At 42.5% G+C, this 23,743-nt stretch overlaps 2 protein-coding genes across 6 annotated transcripts in view; one reads left to right on the forward strand and one right to left on the reverse strand.

The window, feature by feature from the left end:
- Positions 1-23,743, reverse strand: part of LOC111862384 (cytochrome P450 4c3) — a 373,344-nt gene that overhangs the window by 245,396 nt on the left and 104,205 nt on the right. Inside the window, exon 2 of one of the 3 annotated variants that reach the window (XM_023847720.2) lies at positions 6,353-6,419. The exons of 1 other annotated variant lie outside the window; for it this stretch is intronic. In XM_023847720.2, coding sequence (XP_023703488.1) covers positions 6,353-6,385 — 33 coding nt within the window. In that variant the 5' untranslated portion in view covers positions 6,386-6,419. Of the gene's footprint in view, positions 1-6,352; positions 6,423-23,743 lie in introns of those variants that run through there. One more of the 3 variants, XM_033750643.1, reaches the window with a different exon arrangement.
- LOC111862386 (pituitary homeobox homolog Ptx1) overlaps positions 1-23,743 on the forward strand; it is a 134,782-nt gene that overhangs the window by 99,211 nt on the left and 11,828 nt on the right. The gene's annotated exons all lie outside the window — the stretch shown is intronic.

Here is a 23,743-nt window from a genome sequence, read left to right on the forward strand (position 1 = left end):
GAACATATCAAGTGCTCTGTCTGCGATGTCACTACACACACATACACAGATGCAGGTATATGTACATGTAAGGGGCGTGGATGATACCCCCCCCCCACAAGTTCTATTTCCGAGAAATCTGCATGCCTTGACCAGCCTTTCCGACACCAGATATCACGATTTAGGGATGTGACTTTAGACGAAGTATGGATTTATTGACACAGCTCGGAACTATCAGTAATCACAGTGGTATCGCTGCTTTCCACACTTTAAAAATAGCTAGCAAACTCCAAGTCATCTCAGTCTTCACTAGTCTTGTCCTGGAAACGGATTTTATCACAGTAATTACAGCAGTCTCACTGTAACTGCAGCACACATGACGTCTTCATTTCATAGCTGCACTCTTGCAACTAACTCTCTTCTTTACAATTGAACTTGCAGCACTCAACTGGCCTGGGATCCTCGTTATATAGCCTCTGGGCGGACCCAACATAAAACACCGTTTGCAACAATTCCTCTATTGTTTTAGGCGTGTTTATCCATCCGTTGCTTATAAACGGTCTTTTGTTAATTAGCCTATTGCACAGTAACGCTGTACTCATTGTTTGTTTTGAGATATCTGCCCAGGAACGGGTCTATACGCCACAATACTGTGATGCTGTGTCCCTTTGAAGCACTACAAGCACTAACGCGACTCCTGCCTTTCTACCTGCCAGCGGAAAGTACTGTTCTGCACACTGCTGAAAGTCCTTGTCAGGATATATGCTGACAAAAGGCACCTGTATAGTATTAAAACATCTGTACATTTGCGGTGAGCTATTAAATATTTCTGCACGGTCAAGAAAATTTGCGTGAACTCTTTTGCCGAATGCAGCTACAATTTTCGAAAAACCTAGACTTCACGTCTTCATAACCCAGAAAATTGAAGTCATCATAGATACCTCTGCGAAAACCTGAAATCATATATTAAATAATATTTACGTTTGGCTTGCCAAAATTGTGTGTGGATGCAACCGAATTTTAAAAATTCTTAACAATTCGGCGACCAATTTAGGTTTCGTAGTGTCCCATAGTTTCATAAATCATGCCTTTGACGTTACGATAAAAGGATTCAAGACGTTTGTAAGCATTTTGAACAGAGCCAGATTGCTACAGTTTTATAAACAATGTCAGGAATATTTCAAACGTGTGGATGGATGGAAAGCCTTACACATTCCCGTTTCAATCTCTCACCTTTATTTGAATATGTGTCTTTTTTTAATCTGCGTAAGGTAAATGTTTGTCTACATCAATTTCCGAGCACAGTCATTACCTTGTAACTTTCCACTTCCAAAATGTCAGAAGCCATTGCTCAGTCGATCAATTTATACTCTGGAAGCCATGGACAAATTTACTCTTTTGGAGACTTTCAATAATTAAAAGTACAATAACAAATCTGACCTTACTTTACAGTCCTGAATTGCAGAACTAGAGTGGAAAATTGTAGCTGTTGTAGCTAGAGATGAAAATCCACAGTATATGGATAAAATGCGCGTTATGAAATCCTCAGAAATATCGTCAAATTCCAATCGCCAAAATTTACACCTCGAAAAATGCAAGTAGGTGCGCTGAAATTCCCGGCAAAAATAGAATGATGATGTCGCATAGCAACTGGTTCTAGTAAAGGCACAGTTCGGCTTCTTGAAACATAACAATTAATATTAATTGGGAACACGATCAATCAACTGAGAAGTTCTGTGCATTTGAGTGCCAAAATCAATTATTTCTGAGCATTGAAGCGAACTTGTACTGCACCGAAGAATATTATCCTCTGGGACATAACACCGTATAGTCCGTTGAAAGCCAACCGACGTTTCGGGGGAACATATCGTCTCCATCTTCAGCGTCTAAGGATAAGCCGAAAAGGAAAGCAGTGTGAAACTAAGTTGTTGACTTTCAAAGAACTACACGGCGTTACGTCCAATAAACCACAACCACTGTTGTCAGAACCTCGAATCACACACTGTACCCAATTTCAGGCGAGATAATTTAAGTTTTCCCTCAAATTATGTGTTTTTATTTTTCGAGTTAAAATCATAAATTTTAATATGGCAGAGAGACAAATTCGTGAGCCACTTTGTCTATTTCTCTTTCTCAGTGAAAAGTAGGTTGATAACAATGCCATTTTGTGTTCATTCCTTTTGGACGCTTGGACCTGTTGACGGATTTTAATGAAATCTGGTGTGACAATACCGACTTTTGAGGGCACATAAACCTCATACAATTTACTTTCCTAAATTCATTAAAAAGAACGTAGGGGACACAAGAATTGGTGAGCTCGAAGTTACACCAGCCACACCTAACTGGTTCAGGGTTAATAAAAGGTGCATAGTAGAAGATTTCTGAAGAATATGCGACTAGAATTACGGTGATTTATCTGTGATGATAACGAATCACTCGAGCTAGGCATGTGGAATTTGGCTCGGGGACAAAGTCTATGTTTGTTACTTACGTACTTCTCGAAAATAAAATACTAATAACCACAGATTACAAAGACGTGTAATGACAGCAATTCATTTTATTTTTAGAGTTCTTGCCAACAACACAGGCCTACTGCAGGAAAACACTAAAATACATAACAATTATAATGAAATACAAAAGTAAAATAAAGGAGAAATACTTGACCAGAAATCTACAAAAGAAATGCACCCCAAAGATAAAACTTCTTTGTGTTCAAAATATCAAGGAACCGATTTGTTAATAATAACAATAATAATAATATTGTCATTTGTCCGGGATTCAGTGACTAATAATAACAGGTTCTAGATTAGATTTATTGTCACTTTTAATTACAATCAATTAAAACGGGTCACAATCAGTGATTGGCTGGACTGGGTCTGTGTTCTCCTGTGTCGGACTTGGGCCTGATTTACGAATCACTCACTTCTCTCACGAACTACTAACGAATCGCTGAGGACGAATGATGAATGAAGACTGAATGCGTTCTTTTCGCGGCTACTTCTATAGTCTGCTCGTCCGTTGTCACGGAAACGCGTTCCGTACCAAGTCGGTCTCCAGGAATCCTCATATCCATAGCAGTGTCTGCTAATTTCGCAGCAAAGCTCTGGTTCTTCTAGTTTCGTAACCGTTGAAACTTTTGTCCAACACGCAGCGACGGTTTGTCCAAGAAACATAGCTGCGCGGCAACTGATATGCCAATTCGTTTCCTAGAAACGCCTACACGTCACAATAATAGTCATAGTAATGTGTAACATAGGACTATTTACATCTTTCAAGTGTTAAACATTTATGACAGCCGTAGGTAGAATCCTGCGCCTATCTGTACGCTAACTCATGAGAGGAATTACATGTTCTAATGGAATTTTGATAAGCTTACATTACCGAAATATAGCATCAAGACACGTTTTTATGTGTCTTCTCTGTTAAAGTTGTGTTCACTAACCGACGCACTGATTTCAAATCTTGCAAGTTGCATGTTGTTAACGTCATATTTAGATGATGCAACTTCTTTACAAAAAATAGATTTCAATTTTGCTCACGGGATATCGTGCAAGTCTGGAGAGCGGAAATCTGTTAGTTCCTTATCCCGTTATTGTTACGTTGGGTGCTGATCATATCTGAGTATGTGATGAGTTGCAGGCTCCAACATTCACTGGTAGGAAGTTTTCATTCACGAAACAGTTCTTGGGACGAAACCACGGAGCTGCCTGTACGGAGTTGGGTTCGAGGTGTCAAGTATTTGTGTAATTTAAATTGTGCCGTCACTCTTACGGCCTGTTTAAACTTCGCTGTAAAAGCTGGCTACACTCGGAGACCTTCCTAGTAATACCGACCACCTTTAATAATGCGGAAAAATTTGGCATCGAACAAGGCGATTAAATACAGGCATATTTCCTAATGTGTAAATCATGGGTTCGGTTCCCAGCCCGGATACTCTCTATCATTAAGATATCCAATAATTGTCTTCAGCATCTTGAGGTAAATGTTAAAATTGTCTCTGTGCTTAACTAATCAAGTACTACGCCATGAAGATTTATGGGGAGTAGATGTATAGATCTATATATTCTTGACCTCGGCACTAGCAGCAAGTTAGTTGTCAGCTTCACGCCCCGACCACTTTACTCCCGGGGTAAGAGCCTCCGGTTCCCATTGGATAGGAAGTTGGGTGGACCCTAGATCCATCTGGAGGACATGGAGAAGAGACAATTCTTGACCCTACAGGGACTCGAACTCCGACCTCTCGGTCGTCCAGCCCGTAGCCAGTCGCTGTACCGACTGCGCTATCCCCGCTTCCGGGATAAATGGTGGGTCGGATCCTTCCACAGTGTTTCCCAGTCACCATTCCTAATCGCATCACTGGTGGCAGGTCAGGAAGCGACGTTACGTAGGGACTGGAGAAATAAAACTGAACTCGTAGAAAAAAGACAAGCGACTTAATTACGTTGCATGAGTTTCCTTGCTCTGCAACCAGCCCAGTGACAAAACATGCATGTGGACCTTAACTTAAGAACCGGGGCTGTGATTGTCTGCAACCTGGGCCAGTGACCCACACACTTCAGAGGGAAGATGAGGGCTGACTGTGGAGCAATTGTCCAATTAATAATCATCATTAAGGAAAAACAGAAGAAACTCGGAGAGAGAACTTCTCCAGTTTCATTTCCGTCACGATGAGTCCCAGATGAGATAACCCAGAACTGAAACCGCGCCTCCGTGGTAAGAAGCCAGCGGTCTGGAAGACCTTATACGTGGTATATGTTTGCAGTTGCGCTAGGAGAATAGCAAGAAAATAACCGAACCAGCTGATCTAGCGGTAACATTTTCTACTTATATTCCGACGGTGTTCAATTCGAATCTCGACTGGGACACCGATAATCCTGACCGAGGTTTTCGTGCATCTTCCCAGTTCCTTCAGGAAAGTTCTGGGATAGTCCCTCGAACAAGCCAGGACCACTTCCTTCTAAGTATTTTGCAATGTAACATTCACGAATCATGCGACGCTACACAGTCTAAAATATAGACAGCTTCGTTAAGTAATTTATACACAAAATAAGTAAATACTTAGAAACAAATTAATATACATCAGTTTTTACTATATGTAATTTTAGGAGTATAATGACGAGCTTCATAACTTCTACTCTTCGCCAAGTACAATTAGATCGATCAAGTCAAGGAGGATGAGGTGGGCTGAGGAATGCGTATAGGATATTGGTGGGAAAGCCAGAAGGAAAGAGACCACAGGGAAGACCAAGGCGTAGGTGGGTGGGCAATATTAAAATGGATCTTAGAGAGATAGGATGGGACAGTATGGATTGGATTGATCTGGCTCAGTAAATGAACCAGTGGACGGCTCCTGTAAACACGGTAATGAACCTTCGGGTTCCATAAAATGTTGGGAAGTTCTTGAGTAGCTGTAGAATTGGTGGCTCCTCAAAAAGGGCTCAGTTCTATGAGTAAGTGAGTAATTTTAGGAGTAGTTTCAGTCTCTTTCTCTCTCTCTCTCTCTCTGGAATTCGTGAAATGAGTGGTGAGAGGTGTTGGACAAATGATGGTTATCGCATAGCGCCACAGCCTGGTCAGCTGATCTACTGCTGCTTGTGCCCGAGGCAGTAAAAGAATCCCCCGGTAAGACTGTATAAAAGCTCCCCGGATAAGAAGAAAGACTAAAAGAGGATTGGATGGAGGTTTCCCGTCGCCGTGGGAAGTTAAACCCTCCGAACAGAGCCATAGATCTCCACCGAATGGCCTTGCTGCTGCAACGCGCGTGGCAGTAGGTGATTGTGTTTATACTGCATAGGCATCGTTACACGTCAATATACACACGAAACTCATGTCAAAATAACCATGGGCATTCTCAGTTTTATTAGTTTAAATCGGTTATTGTTGGATGAATAAGAGCCTCTACTAAGATTGCGGAAACACACCTTAAATCTATTACCCAGCAAAAAAAAAATATATCCGCTTGTACCATCGCAATGTTTTTCGTATAATTGTATTAATAAGATGTTTAAAACGTAACTGTTACCATAGGATGACAAAGAAAGTACAGTATTCAATTAAATATCTATACTTTGAGTGTTAAGGCATGTCTAAGGCATGAACGGTCTTCACCCGCTCTAACACTGGGATCGTGGGTTCGAATCCCATTCGAGGCCTAGATGTTTTTGGGTGCGTCTATTCTGTGTTTGTGTTGTTCTCTGTGTAGGTAGCGGCCTTACTACGGCCTCATCCCTCCAAGGAGTCCTACCGGCTGTGTATAGATTAAGAAACTGAAAAAGCGGCCAAGGTCCACAGGGGACAAGCATTTAAAGAGTGAAATATGAAGCAGGTCAATGACACTTGATGAGAATTATTAAGATAACTGAGCAGTACTCACCATGCGAGTTGCAGTATGAAATCCTACGTTCATGAGGCAGGCCTATCCTTCGGTCTAAAGTTGGATTCTGAAACACAATAGTGTAGTTACTTACAAAAATAAAATATACGTTTCTTTTAAAATTTTATTGGTTTCATTCTTTTGATGCACAAATTATAAGAGAGTAGCGTAGTTGGTTGAGGCACTATACCACAACCCGGAAGACTGCGGGTTCGATTTCTAATGAGGTCACTGGATTTTAATCCGTCCAGCCGCACTATGGCCCTGGGATCGACTGAGCTTCTAACAGAAATGAGTACAAGGAATCTTCCTGGGGGTAAAGGGTGGCCGGCGCGTAAGACTGACAATCTTACTGCTATCTGTGAATCGCTTGTCCAGAAAATATGGGAGCCTCGACATCTCACTATCTGACGGCCCTCTACGGCCTGTTACAGGGATAGCGTTTACACACAAAAGGGAAATACACGTGAATAGTCCCAGACACGGTACTCTCCAACATTCACACGAAGATTTCTCATCCATAATATTTGTCTGCTACCAACTCAAGGCTCACAGCTAAGAAACTGACCACATGGCACATCAGGAAGAAGCAATTCTGCAATTTCTGGTTCGTACCGCGCACTGAGCACCCGCTGTTCCGGTTGCCTCAGTCCATCCAGGAGAGGAACGCGACAGTACCTTCAAACAGAACACAATCGCTGTCCCCAGAGTCTTACTTATTGATTCATAACAATCTTCCCGCTTCTTCTGTATGTGATGCCTTGTAACGCATTAGAAATTCAGAGACGTTTCGGAGAAACCTACTGTCTCATTCTTCAGAGTCGTAGAACACTGCAAACAGGCGTCATGTTTACTACTTGCTTCCAGCCTGAACATGGAGGCAGCATGTTCCTTCGAAACTTCGCTGAACATGTACGGTTTACGCTGCGTCACAGCCCAGAAAGTAGCAGGCGTCAAATCGTATCTTTCTCATTCCACAGCACGCAGTGTCTGCAACTGAAACAGCCGTGTTTAATAACATACGCGTAAGGCTTAATCAGGCACATTCCAGCTACGACTTGAGGGGAAATATTGAGGCTTCTTTGAATTCCGCTATAGCCAGGTTTTACAGTATAACGAATTTTCCAGTCATGTTATCTTCTCCAGTTCTCAGTTACACGCATTTCAGCTCGTTATAACCAAATAAATATAACTTGGAAGCAGCTCGTTGGGGCTGACTGAATGTACCCGACTTTTACCCCTAAGCTTAAATGGAGATGAAGGTACATTTTTGCTACTAAGCTGGCTGTCGCCTGAAACACGACGGGTACAGTAATCCGTTGTCGAGATAACAAGAAAAAGAATTAAGTACCTGATCCCGTCGCGAGGCGGCAGCACTAGACCCGAACTGCTCTATTGAAACAAAAATGCTCTTGTGACATATCAACTAATGATTTACAAGTATTTATGTATTTGTGGTTAATTTGGCGTCGCTACCGGTATGTCAGACTATATATCGTCCAATGTTAGGATGACTGGTGAATAATGAATTCTAAAGGATACGGAAGGAAACGGTAGTGGTCTAATTGACGTGTTATTCGTACATTTGCTTTGGAGGAACTCAGTAAAATCATGGAAATTCATTGTCGCAATCGATATTCGAACCGAGCACCCGCCGAATATAAGTCAACAAGCTCTACCGCTTGTACCAGCTTACTTGCTATCAAACGGACAACGTGAACAGCTACCTTTTTCTATACCATATAATATTGTGGCGAATGGGCCCGTTGCTGGGCAGAGACCTCGAAACGGATGAGTACAGCCGTTGCTGTACAATAAGCGGATAAAAACATCCGTTTCTAAGCAACGGTCTATGAAAATTTTCCCGCGGAAACGACATACAGTCTATTGCTAGGCAACCGCCCATGACAGCAATAAAAGAATTGTTGGAAGGGGTGTGTTTTGTTGGGTCCGTCTCGAGGTTATATAACGAGGACACCTGCCGAGCTGCAGTCAGTGGTCAGCAATTCTGTCGAGTGGGCGTGAAGTAGTTGGTTTGTGAGAAAGTTTAGTTGCCAGTTGTCAGTTCGGTCGAAAGCCAGCCTGTGAGGGGAAGAATAGGAGATTGGTGTGAAATAGCCGCCAGCCTGGAACCCAGTTAGTTGAGTTGTTAGATGAAAGGAGTTCTGCACGAACGGCTGTGACAAGAGGACCTGAACGCAGGAAGATGAAGAACCTTCCTTGGTAGAAGACGTTGCCAGGAAACGGCTATGGAGAATGTAATAGACTAAGGACTCTATCTGTGTGTGTCAGTGATCTGTAAAATGTAGTTCCGAATGGTGTATACAAGCGGTGAATAAATCCAATTCCACTCCAATCCAATCTCCGTCTATAGTCACACCCCTAAGTCGTGACAATATACTCAAATTATTTATTAAATATAAATTATTCTAATACGTGTAGCGCCTAGTGATGAATATACGAGTACCGAAGAAATTATGAATAAGAAGGATAATAATGCGGGGGGGGGGTAATATTGAAAATACGACACCATCATTACACCAGCAAACAAAACAAAATTAAGATTTCAGTCTTCTGGGAAGTGGAACGGTCTAATATCTTATTACTTTTATTTATTTCATTTTTCGAAATGTATTTAGCTTTATGTATATTTATTTTTATTCATTTCAATTTCTATTTCTCTTCATTCTCTCTCTTCCGCCTTCCTTCCTGCTAGGCCCTACAATTCTCCTCTTCCCTTTCCTCGCCCTACAGCTGCCCTTTGTACTAGCATAACTCCCGCTTCCTAATGCTGCCCTTTCCTGTCGGCTCGTCACAGCCTCAGTGCCTGTACATAAGTCTGCATATCCGAGCCGCGACTGCGGCGCCTGGCATCCCAGAAGCCCCCAGCAGGGATAACAACGAAGGGAACGACACTCCAGGTATCCACCGGCAGCACTGCGTTCAAATTCGCCACTCCTGGAAGGACATACGCCCCTCTGGCACCCTTTCTTGTCATTATTCGGTGACTGCCATTTCCGAAGACGCGACTCCAATTTCCTTGCTGCCAAGCCCATATCCCGGTAGGCTGGCGTCCTGAAGCTCAACTCTTCACTTCCGACTCGACTACTCTGCTTCTACTAATTCGACCCGTCTTCTAACTGTGTCCTTATATAACCCCTCGGCACGGACCCCACGGAAAATACAGTGTATGTTGTCGACAAGGCGTGTTTACCGCGCCGTTGCCTAGCAATAAGCGTAACATTCTTCTGCCCATTTGCTTCTGAGGGATTTTTTTGGCGAGTCGTTGCCCAGCGACGAGTGTGCACGTCACAATATTAATAATGTCTCTGTGGAGATATTTCCAAGCAGAATTATTTCACCTTTACGGTAATTTATCGATCCGTAATCGATTTCAAATAGCTAGTTCTATCGTTACTAGTAGCCATGCTGCATAGAGCTACAGCACTGAATCTATTAATCTGTTATGAACATATTAAGAAGAGGCTGATGGGTGTTACCGACATGCGTTAAGTAGAAGCGAACATCTACAGTTACAGATCCACAAGTCTGAGATATACATTTCTTAATTTTGAGAACGAAACGCGCAAATATTTATTTTACTGTTGACATTAATTTGATCCGTAATTAACAACTGCATGATAACTAATTAAACTTTGGAGCCACGGAAGCAAATGTATCATGCGATTATGCTAGTATTCTATAGTAATTTATTCATTAATTAGTTATTGATTAGGGATTTCCATACACATATAGACACTGTGCATACACCTGCAGTTCTTTACGTTACAAGCCGTAACAAATGGACAATCGTTATAACGAACATCATAATGTTCACTGGATCTGAACTTCGAATTAAAATACTGAAACACATATTAATTTCAAAACTGGAGGACTAATTAAATATACGAACGGTAAGTATAGACACTGTTAAATACAGCAGAATGAATTTAAAGTATCAACATTTTCCTCTATACTTTTATACTCGAAGCATAGGACATGACATATCACCTAATTCAAGGAAGGGAGCCGGGATAGCGCAGTCGGCATAGAGACTGGCTACTGGCTGGGCTACCTAGGGGTTGGAGTTCGAGTTCCTGTAGGGTCAAGAATTTTTCTCTTCTCTGCTTCGTCCAGACCCAGCCTCCTATCCAAAGGGTACCGGGGACTCTTTCCCCGGGGGTAAAGCGGCAGAGGCGTGAAGCTGACCACTCACCTCCAACTAGTTCCGAGGTCAAGAAAATGTGGTTGTATTCATCCGTCCTTCCACACGCCTTTATGGCGCAGTGCTTAATTAGCTAAGCACAGGGACAGCCAGTCAGCATACTGGAAAGGATGCTACGTACCTCAAAACACTGACGTTTCGGCAAACACTACAGTTGCCATCTTCACGGTTATTGACATGGACATCTGAAGCTCTCATCACGAAATGGACAGTGGATGGAAGGTGTTACGGTGATTGAACAACACAGCGGGATGCTAGCCAATTAGGAGCCACAACTTGGTTAATGGAAAGACGCTATTACCAAAGTTTCGATGGAACTTGCTACTTCTATCTTCACGATATATAGTACTAATACAAAAACTGAATCAATAATGATGAGATCGGCTTGATATATGGGTTACATAATGGAAAATAGGTGCATATATTTTGATTGAATGATCATAGAAGAAGACGTCATTTAGGATAGAGCTTATTTAAAGGGGAGCATAAAAATAAATTAATGCGAGAAGGTAATTTTAAATTGTGTGTATTAGATTTAACTGGCGCGTAGTAGGGTTCAATAAGGGTTTTCTAGGAACATGTTTATGAATAGTCGTGTTTCATGTAAGCTGTAAATTTCATGAACAACTGAGCATTTTGTAATTTCTGAGCGAGTACTGTGTACAATGCAGTTAGTATCAACTGCGAAATAGTTTAGGGAATAAATTGCAGGTTGACAGTGAGAATTCTGCTCCCACCGCGGATTTGTCCTTCACAAATCCTGCACGGATCAGTCAGGTTTCGAGTCCCCATCTATTACAATAATAATTAAGCAATAAAATCCAGAATATAGTCCTAGCTAATACAAAATTAAATTACTTTATTCAATTATTATAAACCTTTGTTCACACGCTTTTTGTTCGAAACTAACTTAATTTACACATAACGTAATTTTATAGATATTGGTTACGTTCAAAAAGTAGCCAAAATAGCTTATTTAACACACAATTAAGGGGAACTACAGTACATCTGGAGTGAATGAGCCTGACATTAGAAAACAATATTGTCGTAATAGACATAATGAGGCAAATCACAAATTAGGAACTGAAATCAAACAGAGTTTGTTATGAATCGTTGCACTACGGGCTTTGTTAGTAGTATCTCGTGAATATATTTATGTATTGTCACGAAGTATGTATAACTATAGACTGGGTTTGGATTGGTGACAAGATTTATTGACCACTTACACACAAAAACCGTAAGTACAAGTATTTACAGCGCCACCGCTAATCATAGAAATCACCACAGCACCCGCTAATTCGTTTACAGCCTGCTGTATTTTCACCAGCCGTTCCCTGGAGACGGCTCCTAATACTGAAGATTCTTCAGCTTCACCCGCACAGGTTCTATCTTCACAGTCTCCGGTCAAGAACTCCCCGACAACTGATTCTGTCCCTTGCCTATAACAGATTAGCACGGCCCAAGTAGAAACATCCCGTTTCCAACAGTAGCTCTATTGTTGCATGCATATTCATTGCGGTAGGAACGTGTTTACAGAGTCATTGTCTAGCAACGGGTTTATACGTCACAGTATTTATGGTTTATTAGTTGCACTGTCAGAAGCTCAGGCTATGTCGAATGAGAAGTTGTTTGTGGTTTGTTGTAAGAACTGCTGGTGTTCAGTCTGTATGACTACACCATCAAATAAGTAAATTTACGAAAATCAGGTATAGATATACAGTATATAGGTATATTGTTGCAACTTTATCGAAATACATGCGAAACATCACACAGATTCTGAAAAATATTTATCCATATAATCTTTAAATATTCAGTGTATATGAAACGGCGTTAGATTACAGTTAGGAACCGTAATTAGACGTAGGAATTACTCGTATATGCCGTTTTGCATGTTGTGATCTTTGTTATGAATTCCGCAAAGAATAATTTCAGATGCAAGTGTGACTGTATTGGAATTATAGCCATATTCATGATATTTTCCGGTAACTTTTAGCATAAGGTCGCGGGTTCAAGTCCCGATGAAGTCATTGGATTTTTCCAGTTGACCTAATCCTTCTAGCCATAACATGGCCCAGGGTCAACTCAGGACCTGAGAGAAATGAATACCAAAAATCTTCCTGGGGGGTAAAAGGCGTCCGGCGCATAAGGCTGACAACCTTACGGCCATCTGTGAGCCGCTTGTCTAGATAATGTGGGAAACTCGACGTCTCACAACCCTATGGGCCTTCAAGGCCTGTTACGGGGATAGCTTTGCCTTTTTACCCAGTTTTAACTTGATGAGGCGTGCGGGCAGACAAGAAGACGGTCATGGTCTCTCCACACTTTATTAGTGTACACACTTGCGTAAAGCACGCACAAAAAGCTTTAGAACGTCACTGTAAGCTCCGAAAGGTACGAAAAGTAGTGACCTGTAGTTCAAACACGCTCGTCTGCTCCGTTTCCTGGAAACGCCATGCGGCTTCTCATTTAAATATAGAAACAATGGATAAAATTCTCGTAACCTGGACACAACAGAGTAAGGCGAGACGCAGAAGTGCTTCTGCTACTGAACACCAGCTTCAGCATTTCTACATCAGCTACACAGATCTCTAGGCAGACGCTGCTGATGCGTGGACAGATCTAATTGAACATTTTACTAGACAAACTTGTTGTGAAGAGTACCATATTCTGGAACGTACGCCATGAACGCTGGTAGAGGCTTACGGACGTTTCGGAGGAATATATTGTCTTCGTTTTCAGGGTCTAAGAGTAAGCTAAGAATTAACAAGCAACTTCCTAGGCTTAATTTTCGGCCGTGAAGATGGAGGCAGCAAGATCATCCGAAACGCCGGTAAATTTTGAACAGACTATAGGGCTTCATTTCCCAGGACATATTCTTCTTCGAGTAATCCTGTGTTTCATTTCATTAACTCTTAATTTCAAATTACTATTATGGGTTACAAATCTATATTTTGTAACGCTCGGACAGAACCGTCTCACAGTACTAGTGTATGACTGGTCTACTGTGCTAATGCTATGATTCATTATTAAATTATTTAATTATGCCCCATCAACTGGAGAGCTCTGTAACACAGAGTGGGATCGAACACGTTTATTAACAGATGATATATAAATGAAGTATGAAAACCTGAAGGGAAGAGACCACTTGCAAGAGCTAAACGAAGATGGGAGAATAATACAACAATGGAGGATAAAGAAAAAAGGCGTGGTGGCGTAGAACAGAGGTTTCTGGTTCGAGATAGTGAAACTTCAGGTTCCACAGAATGTGGCCGATTTCTTGACAAACTCGGGAACCCTCAGTTTCTCAAGACAGTTAAGTAATAATTAGTAGTAGTAGTAGTAGTAGTAGTAGTAGTAGTAGTAAGCTAAATAATAAAGGTAAAAAAGTAAAACTCTCCCTGTAACAGGCCGTGGAGGCCATAGTGTTATGAGACGTCGAGGCTCCCACATTCTCTAGAAAATCGGCTCAAAGATGGAGGTGACATTTTTAAACTTAGGCGCCGCTCGCCGTTCCCCCCCCCCCCACAGGAAGATTCCTAGTACTCATTTCTCTAAAAGGCTGAGTCGGCACCAGGGCCATAGTGCGGATGGAAGGATTAGTTCATTTGAAAAATCCAATGACCTGATCAGGAATCGAACCCACCACCTTCCGGCTTGTAGCGTAGTGCCTCAACCGCCTACGTTACCACGTGCTGTAAAATCATTAGTAATGCACAAAGAAATAGCCGTGTCCGTATGCTCCTCAGTAGCAGAATTCCTCTTGAAGTGCTGGCAGTCTCTTTTCCCGCAATTTGTGTGACTATTTGGTTTATTACAGAGTTCAGAAGAACTGGATAAATGAACCTATTCAGACTCACACTGTCATAATCTATACGGAACTGGGTAGCTGGTAAGCTAAGTAGGTAACAAACTGACTGACTGACTGACTCAATGGAGCTGAATTTTTCTTGAGAATCCGCCAATTGCGCAACTGCTCAAGAATTTCCCAACATTTTATGGAACCCGAAGGTTCATTACCGTACTCACAAGAGGCCTCCACTGTTCCCTATCCTGAGCTAGATCAATGCAGTCTATACCACAACAACCCATCTCTCTAAGATCCCTTTTAATAATGTTATATGCGTCTCCGTTGCATAGGTAAACGGCTTGTCGATACACGTATTCGTGACCACAAGCTGGAACAGTCCTTTGTTGAGCAACGGCTAAGTAAACATTTGTTCTCACAGCAACAGCGGGGTCGTTTTCGTGACAACGGAGAAATGAACTATTCGACTCGGTGTCCCTTATTCGGTACTCCAAGCAGATATAAAACAAAGTGCATTGGTGAAGAGAACCAGAAGCAGAGAAGCAGTAGTGAAGAAAGAAGAAGAAGATGGAGCTGGCAGTGAATCAGCGCGCTTTCGACAACTAAGCAGAGCTACGCAGAAGGAGTTAAATGTGTGAACTGTTATAACCGAGTGTAATTGTAATAGTGACGTCAAATAAATCCAGTCATCAAATGAAGAATCCACAATTATTAGTCACGCTACCCCTTATACGTGACATTATCCTCCCACCTGCTTCGAAAAATCCAATTTCACATTATCCTTCCATCCACACACAGGCTTCTCAAATGCCCTCGCTTCAGGGTTTCGACAAAAACTTGTATCCACATCTCATCTGCGGCCGGTGAGGGCATACTCCTTGTCTGTCCCGCCCTAACCACATTTGGGAAAGAGCAGTGTTTCTGTTGCCTTGCCACCCTTCTCTGTGCAACCTGCCCTGACTATACCCGTACACACAGACCTCCAGTATAGGTTTTGATGACAGATCCGCGGGGTTTCGGACAGGATCGCATTTACACGCAATTAAAAATAAGAATCCCAAATCCCGTAGAAAGCTCCAAATGATTACACGCGCAAAGCTGGTGCCACTGCAGTACAATACTACCTGCACGGGAGACGGGGGGGGGAAATGAGCTTTGTTTAATTAATGTTTTAGCTCCCAAAAGCTGCTAAATAATTCCATATAATTCGCTATCGTGCATAGTCATCAGGCGAGCTGTATATATATATATATATGTGTCCACGCGACCAATCAGGCAGTGGCCTCATTTTTTTTCCATTTGCTTCTATAACTCGACCATATTGTAGCTTTGTTCAGCTGCGTGTATTTTCATATCATACGTTGATGAAATCCTCTCCAGTAGGATTATGCTTGATTACACGATAATGGTTTTCCGCCCCATCCTACCCCATGTGCACACTGCAAACACATGTACAGCAGTCTAATTACTACAACTACATCCGAAAATAAGGCACTCCTCACCATGTGTAAATAAACAACGCCATTTGTGTTTTTCTGGTTTAAAATTGATCCTTTGGGCATTAAAATGGATCAGCTTTAACTCTGACAGCTATTTCATGGGTTCTATTGCCTTCTTTTTCATTTAGAGCCATTCTTTCTATTTTCTTCCTAATTGAAATGCTGTTTCACGACAAATTCTTTTACGGTGACGTGATTCATAAAAACTAATGCTGGCAGGTTGTAAAGAGTAACTGTCTCACTGAATGATGTACATTGAGGATAGCTTAAGACAGGTATGCCTTCAAAACATACAAAAGCTGTGGCATTTTTCGTCGGAATTCAGAATTCAAATCAATATCTGGACATTGATGATAAATTTATACAACTGCCGCTGTGTTTAAGAATTTGTCTACATATTATATTCTACCGTTTAAAGCCTTAAATTCACATAATAATGTTTAAATATTCACACGTCGACAATGTTGCTGTGCCCCTTACAAGAAATTTGGTCATTTTATTTCCACATTCCCATCATCCGGTTTGGGTTCCATAAGCCTGAAACCTACTTATGTAACTGACAAAATTCCGTACTCTGAAGATGGAGGCGACATATTCTTGCGAAACATCAGTAACCACATTCCAAGCTACACGAATTATGAAGTAGAAAACCATGATCTCATAATTCATTCCCTTTGGAAAACTGAAGGAAAAAATGCTTCATTTGAAGTTTATTTATTCTCTCATTTCTTGCTCAATTGTTCCTGCAGTTTCTGTTTCACGTCAATTTCGTATAATTTACTTTTGCAACATCGTAGCTTTAAACAATTGAATAAATTCACACGGCCTGGAACTCCACTTTTGTAGGATAAAGTTACTTTCTTCTCAGTCGTTACGAAAGGGTTGAGGCACTATGTTACCAGCCGAAAAGTCGTGGGTTCGATTCCCGATGAGGTCATCGGATTTTTACATTGACCTAATTCTTCCAGCCGCAATATGGCCCTGCAGTCAACCGAGCCTCTATCAGAAATGAGTCCCAGAAAACCTTCCAGAGGGTAAAGGGCGGCCGGAGCGCAAGGCTGACTATTTTACCTTCATCTGTGATCCAATTGCTTAAGAAATGTGAGGGCCTCGATATTTCACAACCCTATGGGCCTTCACGGCCTGCTACGGGAATCTATCTATTTATTTTTTGACTTCGGCCACTTTTTCAATCTCTTAATTCTATACACAGTGTGTAGGACCCCTTCAGCGGGGATCAGCCAGGCGCAAGCCCGCTACCTATATGCAGAAAAACACAAACAGAATAAAAGCACACAGACATCCGTACCTTGAGTTGGATTCGAACCCACGATCCCCGCGTTTGAGTGAGCGAAGACAGTTCATGCACCAGAAGGCGCAGCCACTGTGATCGGCTGTTACAGGAAAGGCCTCACTTTCTGTTTTTGTATTACCAACGCTATGAAGCCTGGATGGCGCAGTCGGTATAGCGACTGGCTACGGGCTGGACGACCGAGGGGCCGCAGTTCGAGTCCTGGTAGGGTCAAAAAATTTCTCTTGTCCACATCATCCAAACTGGGGCCACCCAGCCTCCTATCCACTGGGTACCGGGGGTAAAGCGACTGGTTCGTGAACCTGACCACTCTTCTCCAACTAGTGCCGAGGTAAAGAAAATATGGATCTATACATCCACTCCCCCATACACCTTCATGGAGTAGTGCTTAATTAGCTAAGCGCAGGAACAACTTTACCGTATTACAAAACTATACGGAAAGAGCGAACTCCGTGCATTGCGGAAGACCGGGGGAAGCAACGTGTGAGATCCTACAGGAAGACGCAGCCTGACCTGCTTCCGCTTTGACCATAGCTGTACTGTACTGTGGTTTGATCCTGTCAGATTATGCTGTTCTGTTGCACAATGCATTCTAGAGGCATTAGGCAGGGCCGGGGGGAAGGGGGGGGGCATAAATGCCGCAGTAACATTACATTACATGTTCAGGATAATAGTGGCCAATGCTTTGTAATGCATATTATGCAAAACTTGGTGATGTGCATGTAATCTACATAGAGAGTTGTAACCCCTGCGAGATCATGCGGGCCTAACAGCTCATCACCTAGACGAACAAGCAGCGGAAAAATTCCAACACAAGGACAATAACAGTGGTTAGTGTTATCGTTCGGTTACACTAACGGACTGGACGCAGAAGACATGGCTTACTGCGGGAGACTGTTTTCATACATTCATTTTCAATGAAGCAAGAATTGAATTATTAAAAAAAAAAAAAATCTGGGAAGAAGTAACCTACTTTCATTTCATACGACACGGACAGTATAGAAAACGACGCGTTCAACAATTCTTCTATTATTGCATGTGTATTCATTGAAGCGGTAACGTCTTTACCTAGCCGTTGCCTAGCAACGATAGGGGATACACATAAAGACACAGACTGAAGGGAGGGGTTTATGAAGTGCGTCATTGAGATGAGTTCAGGTGCCATGATGTATATATATACTGTATCATACAGATCTGTTCTATGCATTTCAGCAAATTCCACTTTGTGTCTCTTAACGCGGCTTAACTCTACAAATTTGCAACCTCCGGAAAGAGAAACTCTCTTCTAATTCTCAAGATTTTTCAATTTTCTTTAGGGATTCCTCAAAATGTATTTTGTGGAGTTTAGCACTGTCCTGTTCCAAGGAACACATACCCCCACCCCAATATTTCATCATGCCGATGCTTAATTAAGCACAGAGATAACTCTACGTTTATTATTGTTAGTCAAAGAACGTCTGGCTTTAGGCGTAGTTCAACGTTCCGAAGGGCCGTGTTGTCTATATCAAACATCTTCAAAAATGGGTAGGGGATAGCATCTTCAGCATTATCAGCTGCGGATGAAGAGAAGGTAAAATCAATTGAACGATAATCAGCTGAAGGTAAGAGCAGTTCGGCCTATAAGAAACACGTCAAGCTATGGGCAGCTCTGAAACATTTGTTCTTATGAGGATCTGACGTTCTAACAGCGGTCGTTATTAAGAGTTCTGTCTCCTGAGATGTTACTCCGAAACGCACGTTGACTTTCAATGACCAGCATGGCGTTATACCCCAGAAGACAGAACTCTCCATTCTAATGAGTCAGTCACTCTCACAAACTCGCTGGCAGTGAGCGGTCTCTTTCTGCATAGTTGTGGGGGTGGGGGTAAATATCTGTCTTATCACTACCTTCATAACCAGATACACTATTATCGTTCGCTGTGGTGTCAGCTATCAGTACACCTTGTAACATGGTCTTCTTTGGTAAAGGACCACTTCTCCGACATCGCATGTTCAATGCAGAAATGGACTATGATATGTCAAACGTACAGTCTAATAGGACTTAATATAATGAATGGTGTTGTGCCCTTTTCTTTCTCAGCGTCCGTCCGTGTACACAGTGTCAGTCCCTCCTTCCTCTTCTTCAAACATGGCGGCTGCGCTATCTTCACCAAGAAAAGCAAGCAAAGCAACGGGACCGTATCCTGCGACCATTAACTGCACGGTTTCAATGGACAAACAAGTTTGTTTCTCTCGTACCAGAAGAAATAGAGACCGAAAGGGGCCCCTAACTGATTTTAAACAGATTACGTACAGAAATTTCTAATGTTAGTTCCATGATGGTTAGTGTTCAAATAAAATGGCCCTTGGATGGACTCTAAAATACGATTATCTACCACTAAATATGCCTCATTCTGGGATGTGGCACCGTGTAGCTCTTGTGTGAACCGACGTTTCGGAGGAACGTATCGCCTCCATCTTCAGGGCAGATAAACCGCGAGCGAGGAACTAGCGTGAGCAGGCGGCTGCAGCCACGGCCATGAAAACCTCAAACCTTACAATTACCACTAAACTTCTCTATTTTCTCTGATCATCCAATTAGCGGAATACATAAATATGCATGAATGCTGTGATCTGAACGTCACACCGTGGCTTGTATCTCGAAACTGAGCCCATCAGTTGTTGAAACGTCTACTTAGTTGTCAGGTAAGTGAACTGAAAGAGAAGAGAAGAGAGAAGAGAAGAAAAGGAGAAGAGAGGAGAAGAGGTGGCATAAGAACGGTGAGAAGCCACAGAAGGAGAATGGGATGACGAATAAAACAGAGACCCACGAGAGTCTGAAAGCATCAGGCCACAAACTGCAGCACTGCAATCAGAAGATTTCTTCTTGTACAGCGTCTCCCGTAACTCCGTGACGTCACAAGACACTGTATGTGCGGGCTCGAGGCAGAGGTTATGTACTCATATGTTAGCGCAGTGTCATGTCAGACCGAGGCGAAAGGAAACCGAACTGTGGTGAGCGTCCGCCGAGCTGGAAGCACCAGATCAATACCCAGCATGTATTGCACCGGCCACTGGGTACACTCTGGCGAACTTGCAGCCGGTACAGTCTGTTCACACAACAATTACTAATGCGAATTCGTGTTTCACCTTTCGGTCTATATAGAATTCGGAAACAAAACCTGATTTTATCGGATCATAAATTATTCGATAACTAGTTGCACCTACAAAATGGCATTACAGCGTCCCTCTTGTCCCATTGTGAAGACCAGTTCTATGTGTGCATAGTTAAGAGGTTTGTGTTCTACGGAGAAAACTGGTTCAGATGATTAACACTGCTTTTCCTTAGTCCGGAGGCACCCGATTCGCATTTCGGCCGGAATGCTAAGTGCCTTGCCTGAAGTTTCTCGTGGTTTTCCTCTGTCCTTTCAGGTAAATATCAGAATCATATTGGGGAGTACAGACCCGTTGCTAAGAGGTGACTCTGTAAACAGCGGCCGTTGTTATGTAACGCACGCAACAATACAACAACGGGGTTATGCAACCCGTTACTAAGCAACATTTCGGTAAACACTTTGCAAGAATAGAGAGATTGTGTTCTCTACGTGGTCCGCGCCGCGACCCTTGATAAGCAATGGTGACGTAAAGACGCTTCAACAATAGACGCTGTGTTTTCCGAGTGGTCCATACCGAGGATTTATCTTGAAGATAATTGGCGTTATAATGCAGTTGAGGGTTCAGTTGTGGAGTGTTAACCAGCGGGCAACGGAAGCGGAAGATTCTCCATTGCTAAGAGTCGTTACCAGGAAACGTCTTGTGAAACCACTGCAGAAGAATAGCCATTGTGGGGATATTACCGAGTAAAGACTGGTGAAAGCAGACTAAGAAGACTTAATGTTGAGTGATTTGTAGTGTGACAATCAGCAATTGTGTAATTTTTTTTTTTTTTTTTGTATTTACGACCTGTATGTGGTCAATAAATCTATTCACCAATCCAAACCCCGTCCTTAGACACTCACAGACGTGAGTGACTTATTCATTAAATATCTTACCATTCAAAGCTCTGCAGTCTCAGCTACTAAAAGTGTAATTAAATGAACCATAAATAAATAAATTATGTATCTCAAACATCACGTGTATTGTGACACGAACGTACGTCAGAAGAGGTACTTCTGCTTCGGATGGGATTCTCGACATTAATCAAGGGGCTACAGTACTCACGTGCTAATGTCAGTCATATTTTGTTCAACCCTGTTTTGCTATGTTATTCGTTTCGGATGCTATGTATTCGTTAAACTGGTAACAAAATATAAGTCTTGAGGATTTCACGGCGGTGACTATGAAGAATGTCGTCTTCTGGGATGTGGCACCGTGTAGATATTTCGTTAACTGACGTTTCGAAGGAACGTATCGCCTCCGTATTCAGGGTATTAGAAATCCGTGAGCGATGAACCAGCATATCTACAGACAACTGCTCACGCTGGTTCATCGCTCGCGGATTTCTAATACCCTGAAAATGGTGGCGATACGTCCTTCCGCAACGTCGGTTAACAAAATATCTACATGGCGCCCCATCCCAGAAGAAGGCATGGTAAATAAATTTTCAGGCTTTAAGGTGTATTTTTCTTTCAAATTTTAGCCAATTTCCATCACGTAAGGAAAATGAATTAGGTTTTTGAGAAAATCATGCTGTTTCTGTGTGTGTCTGTGTGTTCTTTGTTACAAATTTGAACCAACTGACCGAATTCTCCCGAAACTCCGTATGATCACTATGCCACTGGATGCCACCCCAAAGCCATACGTTTGTGAAGGCAAAATAACAACATGAGGAGCATGAGAACATTTTCTTTCGCTTTTGGCTTGACAGCGAAAACTACGAGACAGGCAATTCTGCATCTACAAGCTTTGTACGGAATTGTGTACGTGAACAAGCACAGACAAGAGCGACCACGAGAAATACTGAGGTTTCTTTCGGAAGATTTATTGTAGACAAAATCTCTACTTGAAAAGCGACTCACAAAAAGTAAATAAAATAACAACAACAAAGCCAACAGTTCTGCTCTGAACGTCATGTACGATTAGGTTTGTTTCAGAACATTTGTTTCCAATCTGAATACTGTAGCATGTAGACCCGTTGCTAGGTAATGCCGCAACAGACACACCCAACAATAGGAACATTGTGTGAAGCGGTGCATTCCGTGTGACCCATGCCGAGGCTATATAAGGAGGGACAGCGGCCATGATTCGACAGTGGGAAGAGTAGGAGCTTGGTGCGAGATGGCTGCCAGCCTGGGAGTTAGTTGAAGAGATCGCAGATGGAGCAGGAAGTTAATTGTAAGGGCGTGAATGCGGAAGTCCAGGAAGCTGCGGCTTTGAAAGCCGTTGTCAGGCGGCAACCGGTGAAGACACAGCAGACTGAGAAGAATTCTTACGTGATGTAATTTACTTTGTGAATTAGCAAAAGCGTTATATTTGCCTGTAGTTTTCAATAAATCCAATTACCAGTCCAAACCCCGTCCATAGTCACTCATACATGTGACAATGCTGTATACGTTGCATTCGTGTTTATTAGTTGTTCCTGATATGTTCACATTTTCCACGAGCCGCAATGCATATTATAAGCATATGCATGGAAACAGAAAGAACAAGGCGAGCAACATGCACTGTGCACACACAAAGTCCTACGCAAGCGCGTATACTCACTTTATAACAACAAATGTTCGGAATGGAATAAGAAACGAATTATGTTTTTAGCGTGGATAAAAAACAGGAAGCATGTAGCTTTACTGGTGTTACCCTTCGGCCCTGATGTACATTTAAATTTGCACGTCACTTTTCACCCCCTCCCCCGCGGCAGCGTAATTGGCTGAGGCACTATGCTACAAGTCGGAAGGTAGCGGGTTTGAGTCGGGATGAGGTTATTGGGTTTTTTCAGTTTACCTAATCCTTCCAATCGCCCAATGGCCCTGGGTTAGACTCAGTCTCTAACAGAAATGAGTACCAGGAATCTTCCTGGGAGTAGAGAGCGACCGGACGGTGTGTAAGGCTGACAACCTCACCGCCGTCTGTGAGCCGATTATCTGGTAACTGTGGGAGCCTCAACGTCTCACAGCTCTATGGCCCTTCACAGCCTGTTACAAGGATAGCTTTACCTTTTCTATTAATAACTCAAATTACGCAGCTTCGAATATTATGAATATTTACATGTAAGGGAACAGCAGTGGTCTGACTTGAAACAGGCCTGCTAACCCGACATTTGACGGGAGGGGCTGTGTAAAACCACGAGCAATATCAATCATCATATTCCGCCTACGGATCTAGACTTGAACCCGAGCCTTCAGATTATTAAGCAGAAGTGCTGACTGCTGAAAACTTCGCGTCAACGTACATAGCTAGGATGAGATTCGAACCGAGTACCTGTCAAATACAAATATAAGAGAATTAGCATTTTACCACTGTGTTCATTGTACCTTTCATATCTCCGTTTGCCCCTCACTTTTGGAAGAAAAAAAAAGGTAAAGCTGTCCCTGCAACAGACCGTGGAGGCCCATAGGGTTGTGAGACGTCGAGG

The sequence above is a fragment of the Cryptotermes secundus genome, unplaced genomic scaffold (genome assembly GCF_002891405.2).
Source record: "Cryptotermes secundus unplaced genomic scaffold, Csec_1.0 scaffold671, whole genome shotgun sequence".
Lineage (NCBI taxonomy): Eukaryota > Metazoa > Arthropoda > Insecta > Blattodea > Kalotermitidae > Cryptotermes > Cryptotermes secundus.